The sequence below is a fragment of the Leptonychotes weddellii genome, chromosome 3 (assembly GCF_054177405.1).
Source record: "Leptonychotes weddellii isolate Sample4059 chromosome 3, ASM5417740v2, whole genome shotgun sequence".
NCBI lineage: Eukaryota > Metazoa > Chordata > Mammalia > Carnivora > Phocidae > Leptonychotes > Leptonychotes weddellii.
Genome location: NC_138371.1, coordinates 148,233,897 through 148,245,098, shown reverse-complemented (window position 1 = coordinate 148,245,098; position 11,202 = coordinate 148,233,897). Strand labels below are relative to the sequence as shown.

Here is an 11,202-nt window from a genome sequence, read left to right as displayed (position 1 = left end):
AACCCGATGTGGGGCTCGATCCCAGGACTCCGGGATCATGACCTGAGCCGAAGGCAGTCGCTCAACCGACTGAGCCACCCAGGCGCCCCGAGGCATGGTTAGGTTTAAGTCCCTTTAGGAGACTGTTGACTTAATGTGGTGAGATGTGCTAATCCCTTGAACTAATGAGAATAGATTCAGAAGATATTTAGTATCAGTAGGACTTGGTGGCTGAAGAGGATAAAGAGAAAGAGGTAAGAATTAAAAGGTGAAATTCACAGTTTGACCTTAAGTAGTAAGATTGATATTGGAGGAAGAGCAGGTTTTGGTTGAGGAAGATAATATTTTTGGGTGTGATGAATTTTAGGTATCTCTGAAATATCCATGTGAAGATATATAAAAGGAAGTTTGTTGTACAAACCTGAAGTGATCACAGATCTTACCTCAAGAAAAGAATTTGAGAACAATTAGCACTGGATTACTCATGATATCATGGAAGCAAATGATATCTATCTTACATTTTGAGTGAAGGGAGAAGTTCCAGGGCAGAATCCTGAGAAACACCAATATTGGTGATTCTCAAACTTTTGTCTACATCAAAATCATCTGGAGCACTTATTTAAAAAGGAGATTTTCCAATAATCCGAAGATTGAGATTCAGTGCGTCTGGAGAGAGGTTCAAGAATTTGCAAATATACAGAGTGATGATTCAAATTCAAAACCTACATTTTGAGAAACATTGATTTACAAAATAAAAAGGTAAGAGAAAAGAAAGAAAGGAAAGAAAAAAAGAAACATTGATAAGAATATTAGCCAAAGAGGTAAGACATTAAGCTAGGACGAGCATTTACTTTTTGCCACTTTTCCCCCACTTAACGTACGGTAACTCACGTAATCCTCACAACAGCCCTATAAATTACTGTTTTTATTCCCATTTTATGTACGTGGAAACTAAAGCACAGAGAGAGGTTAAGTAACTTGTTCAAGGCCACACAAGTGGCAGGAAGTCTGACTCCATAGTTGATTTTCCTGCCGACTTCCTTACAGCATGTCTTGAAAGGAAAGGAAAGAGCAGTTTGGGAGGGGTTAACAAAGTTATGCTGCAGAAGGATCTAGCAACAATGAGTTCATCAGTGATCTTGGCAGTAGCAGTTTTAAAGGCATCGTAGGTTGGAAGAATTTATAGATGGAGCAGAAGTGAAAATAAAGACAAAATGAGTAGATTAAGTCTTTCAAGATATTTGGTTCTAAGAAGAAACAGCAGAAATGGAATTGACTGAAGGCTTTAAAGTTTGGGATGAATAGAGAAGGACTTAGATGTTTTTGTTTTTTTGTTTTTTTTTTTTTTTAAAGATTTTATCCGTTCATCTGAGAGAGAGAGCGAGCACGAGTAGGGGGAGCGGCAGAGGGAGAAGCAGGCTTCCCGCCGAGCAGGGAGCCCGATGCGGGACTCGATCCCGGGACCCTGGCATCATGACTTGAGCCCAAAGCAGATGCTTAACCGACTGAGCCACCCAGGCGTCCCAGGACTTAGATGTTTTAATACTGATGAGGAGACAGTCCAGAGGAAGGAAACCAGGAAGATAGTCTGAGAGATGAAAATAGAGTCTAGAGCTCCAGACTCTTTATAAGGGAGGGATGGGCCTTAAGTAGGAGTATCACCTCTTTCACCCTACAGGAGAGGGAAAAGAAAGTAATTAATACAGATGCTTGTTAATTTGTAAGTTGTGCAGCCAAAAGAATTGTTTATTATGATAGTAATTATACGGGGTTTTGTTTTGTTTTGTTTTAAGATTTTATTTATTTATTTGACAGAGAGAAAGACACAGCAAGAGAGGGAACACAAGCAGGGGGAGTGGGAGAGGGAGAAGCAGGCTTCCCACCGAGCAGGGAGCCCAATGTGGGGCTTGATCCCAGGACCCTGGGATCATGACCTGAGCTGAAGGCAGACGCTTAATGACTGAGCCACCCAGGCGCCCCAGTAATTACACGTTTTAAGTTGGATTAGGAGCGATGAATGTCAGGGTCGAGATTTTAAAACAAAGGGGGAAAAAGAAATATTCATTACGGAGAATGAAAGAGAACTGATGAGAAAAGAGTTATCACCCATCCTTGAAGAATCAGATGAAATTGGAGATCCTGTATTATTAACATTGCAGTGTGTGTCGTACGAACATGGGTAAGGTAATCATTTGGATTGATTCAGCGTTGAAGTTTTGCCAGATAGCTCCACAGATGAGTAGTGTGAAAAGGGAGTTCAGCAGATGGTGCTTAAAGAAAGGACAGTGGAACTTACTTGGTTTGGACAGGATGATAGATGAAGATCCAGAGAGAGGGAATTGGGAAGAAAAGGACTAGTAATCTAAAAATAGATACAGTAGGAGTCACTGAGGCAGAAGACTGTGAGTAGGCCCTTTCGTTGTGATTCCGAGAAAGAACAATTCTGCAGAATGTCACAGGTCTATGACTTTTGGTGTGAGTTGAAGTTAAGTTTGTTGAGGTTGAAGAATTGAGGGAACTGAAAAGCTGGAGTTTTGGATGACTCATCCACTGACTTAAAGAATTTGAAGATAAACATTCTCATTCATTTCCATTTTTATTTAAGGATTTACTTTTTGGTCCCCTTACCTCCCTAATCATTCTTTCAGTTTCCTATGAACATGCTTCAATTTGTGTAATTTCTTTTGAAAATCTGGTTACCAGAACTGGATGCAGTTTTTCAAGACTATTCTGAGTAGCCTAGGGTTAGAGCATTTACAGAATACCATTCCCACAGTGTCTCTGAGATATCAATGTATGTTCCAGGAAAGGGATTTTCTTGTATCAGCCATTCACACCTATTCTGTGCTACTCAGCAGTCAGCCAAATATTGTGGAGGATGGGAAAATGAGATATGATCTATTCTTTCATTAGTAAATGCAGTATGTATTTTGAGGGAAAATGGTGGAGTGGAAAACACATTGTGCTAGGAATCTGGAACCCTGGGTTTTCTGCTAGACCTAACCTTAAGCAGCGTATTTCTCATTTGTGACTTTTAGTAGGTAAAGGCAGCTAGATCTCTTCTAAATCACATTCATGAAAATAGAAAAGTGGGAGAAAGGAACGAGGCTTCTGAGTGGTATGGGTGTGCCTCTCTTTACTCTAAGCAGAGTAGAAGTTAGAAGTGAATGAGCAGTTGGAGAACTTTACCTGAACTTTGAAAGATAGCGATCAGTTTGGCAATGTTGCAAGAATACAAAAATATTAGGAATAATGAAACTAGTTTCAGGGACCTACAGTCCATTTTTGTCTTTACATTTCACCATAATTTTTTCCAGACTTTTTTGTTCCTTGTATTAAGAAACAGATTGTTCTCCAGGTCCAGTTGTAGCAATCTTTATATAATGGATTCATATCCTGTTTTGGTTATGTGAATTGCAAATCCTCTTCTCCCAGGTGAAGGCTTATCCTTGCCCTTTATTTATAATGTCTTTGGGAAAAATCTAAAATTTTAATGTACTCAAAAGATTTTTTTTTTCCCTCTAAATTTGTTGATGGTTGGTTTGTTACATTTGGGTCTTTAACACACCTAGAATTTATTTTTGTAGAGGGTATGATGCAGGTAATTGAGTTTTTCTTTTACTCCTATATGGAGAACCAGTTGTCTCAGCACCATTTATTGATGTCTTATCACTGCCTTAGGAATGTTTCTAATGAGTTACTGGTCTTGATGGAATTTCTTACTTTACTGGATTCTTACTGGTCTCTTCTTAAAGGTTTATGAAAATTACTCATTTGAAGAACTGCGTTTTGCATCACCAACTCCTAAAAGGTAAGGATCATTTTTGCAACACATAGCCAAGACATGTATTGTCAACTGCTTGCAACCAACATCACCCTGCATTCCAACTTTATTTTCCATAAGTAGATATTTTATAGCATTTCTTACGTTCCAGTAGAGATTTACCACAGATTTTATAATGCGTAGATTTACAGATAGAATATATTATATTCAGTTGCAAAGATAGAATATATTATATTCAGTTGCAATACTGCCAATATATTATATAATACTAAGGTACTAGAGAAAGGATAATTAGTATCTAAAAAGATATATATTGGCTTCTTCAGAGTTGTTTAGTTTGTTTTTCCAGGGTTTTTTTTCCCTTCTCTCCTTTACCTAATGAGTTACAGAGCAATTTCAGTACATGTTGTACTTGTATTTTTAGTTCTGAGGTCTTAATTTTTCAGCCTTTGAGTAGTTTTAACTCCAGATTTGAGCTGATTTTTTGACTTACTATTTTATTTCCTTGTTAGGAGAAGTGCTTTTGGAAGCCTTGAAAAAATTATTGGATGGATTGTACCTTGGAGAGGCTACTACCTCCATAAAATTTAGAAAAAACTCCAAAGTGGACCTAAAAAAAATTCTTACACATTTTGTTATATCACATATCACATGATTTATTAGAAATTAACAGGTTACTGTGACTTTATTCTGACATGTATTCAAAATAGAGTTTTAATGCACAATGTAGAAAGTTTTCTATAAAAACAGCCAAGTTTTGAGAATGTATCTTTATCTAGAAATAGGGAATTAACATTCTGTCTCAGGCTTAATTTTAGTTACAAAATGTCCATACAGTGGAAGCACATGATTTTCATAAAATAAATATGAACTCTATACATTTACAACATGTTAAATAAGAAAAAACGGCCATTTGCCAGTAAATAGTTTTTCATATACTTAGGCATTTTAAACCTAATTAAAATAGTCTCATCTAAGTAAATGCATTATTTATTCAGCAATACTATTAAGCATTTGCTGTGTGAAAGACACTGATACAGGCTCTGGGATACTTTTATGACAGAATAGACAAGGTAGTGGTTCTTATGACATTTACATTCCTGTGGAGAAACAAACTATAAATAAGTAAACAAAATAGGAATAATTAAGGGTTTTTTTGATAGAGAGTGATGGGGATAGGACAGGCCACCAAAGTATTGGGTGACAGGAGAGGCCTGTGTGAGGAGGTGTTTTCTAATTGGAAAGCTGGATGGTAGTTGGCTGTGTTAAGATTTGGAGGAAGTTCGTTCTAGGCAGAGAAAAAAAGTTTGTTCTAGGGTGGATGGAGCTTGATGTCTTTGAGGAACCAAAAGAGAGTGGTGCAGGAGAGTAGTGAGCAAGGAAAATGGTTGATGATGAGATCAGAGAGCAGTATAGTAATATGGGGGTTAGCCAACTTCGACCTGCAGACCATATCAGGCCCGTTTTTGTAAAGAAAATTATGTTAGAACATAGCCTTACTCATTAGCTAAGTATTGTCGTTGGCTACTTTTCGCCCCACAGTGGTAGAGTAGTTAAGTAGTGTGACAGAGACTGTTTGGAACAGTAGACTAAAATATCCTTACTGAAAATGTTACTGACCTCTGATGTAGAATATCATGATTTCTATGAGGGTCAAAAAGTCTGAGAAATGAGCGGGTGTTTTTTTGTTCTGTTTTGTTGGGTGCTGGGGTGAGAAATAAGAGTTCTCCTTTGGATATGTTAAAGTTAAGATGCCAAGATGTCTCCTGGTTATCTAAGTGGGGATATTTCAGTTTGAAATACAGGGGAGAAATAAAATTTGGAGTCATCTACATAGAGACGGTATTTAAAACTGAGGAATGGATAAATGATCAACTAGAGAGATGCTATTGAAAGAAAAAAGAACTAGACCCAGACCCTGTGGAATGTCCATAAATTAAGGGGTGGTCAGAAGAAGGAGAACCAACAAAACACTAAAAAACAGTGGCCAGTGAGTTAAGACAAAAACTAGGAGAATGTTGCAGAAGCAAAAAGAAGTTATTTCAAGAAAGTAGGAGTTGTTATCAAATGCTACTGAGAGATTGCTGAGGATGAAGGAATGACCATTGAATATGGGGTCATTGGTGACCGACAGAAGCAATTGCAGTGAAGTGCTGGGAACATAGGCCTAACTAGGATAAGTTGTGGAAGAGAACTGGGAAAGAAGAAATGGGAGAGGGTGATTGTAGACCATTCTTTAGATTAAAGTTTTGATATAAATGGGAAAGGGGACATGAGACCTTATTAGAGGTGGTCTTATGACACATCAAGGAGTGTTTAAGTTAGGAGATTCTGAAGTTTGTTTATATAGAAATGAGATGGAAATAGAGATGATTCAGTAAAGTGGGAGAAATTGATGATGCATGAGAGCGAGCAAGGTAATTACAGCATGGATGTGTTGAGGGAATGAGATTCACAGCACAAATGAGGGGGCTTGCTTTAAATGAGTGCCAAGGCACTTCTTTCATTATAACAGGATAGAAGGTAGAGAAATGGAAAGTAGGTTTATTAATCTCATTGCAACTTTGGGTTTGTATCTAATTCTGTTTCTCACTGAAAAAAAGTGGTGAGATCATGATCCTCTGAGAGTGCAGAAGAAGGGTGATGGAGGTTTGAGGAGAAGAAAAAAAACATGAAATTGTCATTTTGGAGGGTAAGAACACATACTGTGGCAGGACAATAGGATTGCCATCCATTGTAATAATACAGTTAGAAATTATCTTAATGATGTTGTCAGCTGTTTAACCAAAAGTAAATTTTCCAATATCCATCTTATTTCTTTTCAGACCCAGTGAGAATATGCTGATCCGTGTCAATAATGATGGCACTTATTGTGCAAATTGGACTCCAGGGGCTATTGGACTCTACACTATTCATGTGACCATCGATGGCATTGAAATAGGTATTCTTTTTTAAGTTATGAGTTACTTAGTGCAAACAACCAGGATCAGAATTGTCTTTCTGTTCTAGTTTTCTCCTTAACTTATATTGTAGACACATGGACAGGTTTAATTACTTATTTGGGTCTTCATTTCCTCCTTTACAGTGATTACTTAATTAGTGCATTCATAACATCTCAAAATTTTGTAATAATTTATGGTATCATTATAGCGCTCATGACTCCTTCCCTCCATTCTCTAATGTGACTGGTCAAGTATGATCTCCTCTCTGTTGCTAAATTTATAACCATGTACATCCTCATCTCCCCCTCATGGTCTGTCTGCCTTTCCTTGCATAGAGCAGAGACCATCTCATTCATCCTTGTATCTAGATCAGTGCCTGGCACATAATGGCTGCTCAATAAATACCTATTGAATGAATGAATTTTCTTTATCCACCACTAACTCTGAAAAGTATATTGCTTTTCCTTTGGGTGTTAATCTTTTCCTTTACTATTCATGTAAGAGACAACAATAGAACAAGAAAGCTTTAGTAAGTGTTTATCAATATAAATTCCTTGTAACACTAATTCCTGATGCTTTTCAAGAGAAAGGGCTTCTTTGATGAGGTAGATTTGGAAAACCTAAAACTCTCACCTTAGACATTCATACAATTCACATTAACATAGAAGGGATTCTAAAAGCCCTGAAATTAAGAATCTTGTCTAACTTTGTTTAACCCTTATCCTGAGACCTTTTGCTGTAGGGAAGAGGGAGTGAAGGTAGAGATAAAAGCAATACTGATTAACATTCCACCAAAATACCCTTTGAAGAACTCTGGTTTAAGTAGTTTGTTTTTACAGTGAAGGTAAAGAGGCACTTTATGTTTATGTAACGGTATAGAATATGCATTAATGTAACTGTATATAATCAGATATATCAGATTCCCCTATTCCAGAGACTTTTATCCTCAGTCTTTGCTGCACTCTCCTTTATTTCAACATATCTATAAAGCCTTTAGTTCAGCAAACTTTAGTTGGTTCTGAGCAAAACATTGTTCTAGGTAAGACATTTCCTCAAGTGTTAACAGTTACTGATGACTGCGTGATAAAATGGGCAAACAAAATCACATGAAGTAGAATGTAAGTAGTGATACATGAGAAGTACAAATTATAAGAATTCAAAGTGGAGGTAGTCAAGAATGGCTTAATTTTCACTAATAATGGGCTGAAGAAAACTGATACAAGGTAGATAAGAAAAATCCACTTATATTTGTTTTTTGAAATGAAACTGAAGGAAATGATTCATATTTACTTAAAATCATTTTCTTTCCTACCTTTCAAATTTAACTTTTTCCAAGGTGACCAAACTGTCAGTAGGCTGGGACCTTGCTTGACCCTAGGCAAGGACAGATAATAAATCATTAGAATAACGATGCTATTAATAGCTGATATTTATTGAGCACTTAATTATGTCTACATTGTCTTATGCACACCTTATATTTTAAATCATCTCATTCTCACAATAGCTCAGCCAGGTAGGTGCTACTCTCATTCTCATTTTATAGATAAAAACATTGAGGTACTGAGAGACAGACAAAAGCAGCAGATAGGGGAACAACCAAGACAGTAACATGAGAATCCCCCCTCCCCCAGCTTTTAACGACCATGCTGTGCTGCCTGCTGGCTAGAATGGTGATTGGTGTCACTCATGTTATAACCTGAAGCAGTGAGCTGGCGCAGCGATCTGATGTGAGCTAACATTTAACTTCACAAGGGTTTCTTGTCTTCTTTATATATTTTTTCAGTATCATTTCATAGATAGGGAATAGGGACCCCTTCTCTTTTCCTTGAACCTCTGAGACACTCATTTGGAATCCTAAGGCCATTTTTCAAATATTTCTCTCTTTTTTTTTTAAGTTTTAATTTAAATTCCAGTTAGTTAACACAGTGTAATATTAGTTTCAGGTGTACAATATAGTGGGTCAGCACTTCCATACACCACTCAGTGCTCATCACAACAAGTGCACTCCTTAGTCCCCTCACCCACCCACCTCCCCTATGGTAACCATCAGTGTGCACTCTTGTTTCTTGGTTTGCCTCTCTCTCTTTTGTTTAGCTTTTGTTTGTTTTGTTTCTTAAATTCCACATATGAGTGAAATCATATGGTATTTTTCTTTCTCTGACTTATTTTGCTTAGCATAATATACTCGAGCTCCATCCATGTTATTGCAAATGGCAGGATTTCGTTCTTTTTGATGGCTGAGTAATATTCCATTGTACATATACACCACCTCTTTATCCATTCATCTGTCAATGGACACTTGTGCTGTTTCCATAATTTGGCTATTGTAGATAATGCTGCCATAAACAAAATTTTCTGCTAGTATGTTTCAATTGGTTTGGATAGTGTTTGGAAAATTGTTTTGTGGGATGTGTTCATTGAGTTCCAAACATTTTATTTTCTTTATCAACAAAACAAACAATGCTGCCGTAAACATTGGGGTGCATGTATCCCTTTGAATTAGTATTTTTGTATTTTTTGGGTAAATACCTAGTAGTGTAATTGCTAGATCATAGGGTAGCTCTATTTTTAACTTCTTGAGGAACCACCATACTGTTTTCCAGAGTGGCTGCACCAGTTTGTATTCCCACCTACAGGGCAAGAGGGTTCCCCTTTCTCCACATCCTCACCAACACCTGTTGTTTCTTGTGTTGTTAATTTTAGCCATTCTGATAGACATAAGGTTTTATTATAGTTTTGATTTTTGCTCTTGTTTTTATTTAAATTCCAGTTAGTTAACATATAGTGTAATATTAGTTTCAGGTGTACAATATGGTGATTCAGCACTTCCATACATCACCCAGTGCTCATCACAAGTGTACTCCTTAATCCCCATCACCTGTTTAACCCATCCCCACACCCACCTCCCCTCTGGTAATCATCAGTGTGTTCTCTATAGTTAGGAGTCTGTGTTTTAGCTTTTAAATATTAATCACCTTAAAAAGATAGAATTTAAATATTCATTTTATTTGTTTAAAATACTCTGTGAATGTACATAAGGTTAGGTTTAACGATCCTTCCCCCTTGTATTCTTAAATGTTACAGTTCCCTTCCTTTTCTTACAGATGCTGGCCTAGAAGTTAAAGTAAAAGACCCACCAAAAGGGATGATACCACCAGGAACTCAGTTGGTCAAACCAAAGACTGAACCTCAACCAAATAAGGTTAGGATAGAATGAAATAAGAATCTAAATTGGTCAGAGATTTATTAATTTTATTCACTGATGTTCCAAGGTGGTCATCGAACATCTAATATTTTAGTTAGTTGATTTCAGTATTTGAATTCTAAATATCCCAAAATAAATTTGAAGAGTATTTTGTGGTAATTCTAATCATTTCTAAATTGTAGAACCTGTACTTTTAGGCTTCTTTGTATAATGCTGTAGTAATTTATAGGCCTTGTGTACTTCTGTTATTGAAAATTTACAATTAACAAAAATTTTACTGAAATTAAGTACATAAAGTTTGCAAGGAAAGTATCCTGTACTGTTAAAAGAAAAAATAATTTCCTAACATCTAGAAAGTAAATATAGGGATTTTGGTAAACTATTAAAAAGGAAATATTGGTAATAGAATTTGTATCATACCTTTCTAAAATGAAAAAAAATGGGTCTTTTCTCCTTTTTATCATATGTCTTCAAAGTTTAGAAAGGAAATTATAAATATGTACATTTAATACTTGTAAAATTCTGTTGTTATAAATAAACCAATGTTACTTGCACAGGGAAACCAACTGCAAATAATTTTGGGAACTTTCTCAGAATTATAATACTCCCAAATCTGTTTAATTTTCTTGTTATTTAGAAGATCTCTGTGCTATGGTTTTCCATCTCAGCTGTCTGTCTTTGCCTTTCCCAGGTTCGAAAATTTGTGGCCAAGGACAGTGCAGGACTCCGTATCCGTAGCCACCCTTCCCTTCAAAGTGAGCAGATAGGCATAGTAAAAGTCAATGGAACCATCACTTTCATTGATGAGGTAATTTGTAAAGAAACACTTGGTAATAAATTTTGGACTGAAAGTTTTTGCATTGTTTGCATGATAATAAGGTTACTAAATTTTCTGCTAGTATGTTTTAATTGGTTTGGATAGTGTTTGGAAAATTGTTTTGTGGGATGTGTTCACTGAGTTTCAAACATTTTATTTTATCAACAAAAAAGTAAAATTATATTTTAAAACAAATGAAATTATATTTTTAACCTGAAAGAAACTTAATTAACAACTAGAACCTGGGGGCGCCTGGGTGGCTCAGTCCATTGAGTGTCTGCCTTCGGCTCAGGTCATAACCTCGGGGTACTGGAATCAAGCCCCCCGCATTGGGCTCCCAGCTCAGTGGGGAGTCTGCTTGTCCCTCTCCCTCTTCCACTCCCCACTGTTCATTCTGTCTCTCAAATCAATGAATAAAATCTTTAAAAAACAAAACAAACAAACAAAAGAAACAGAACCTGTACAAATACTGAAA

General features: G+C 36.5%; 2 protein-coding genes across 13 annotated transcripts in view; one reads left to right on the top strand and one right to left on the bottom strand.

Moving 5' to 3' along the window:
* The window catches only part of SCEL (sciellin), a 732,032-nt gene that overhangs the window by 456,324 nt on the left and 264,506 nt on the right, over positions 1-11,202 (bottom strand). The gene's annotated exons all lie outside the window — the stretch shown is intronic.
* The window catches only part of MYCBP2 (MYC binding protein 2), a 254,870-nt gene that overhangs the window by 158,388 nt on the left and 85,280 nt on the right, over positions 1-11,202 (top strand). For all 12 annotated transcript variants that reach the window (XM_081815062.1, XM_081815063.1, XM_081815067.1 and 9 more), the window contains 4 exons: positions 3,735-3,790; positions 6,589-6,704; positions 9,810-9,907; positions 10,602-10,718. In XM_081815062.1, the coding sequence (XP_081671188.1) occupies positions 3,735-3,790; positions 6,589-6,704; positions 9,810-9,907; positions 10,602-10,718 (387 nt within the window). The remainder of the gene's footprint in view (positions 1-3,734; positions 3,791-6,588; positions 6,705-9,809; positions 9,908-10,601; positions 10,719-11,202) is intronic.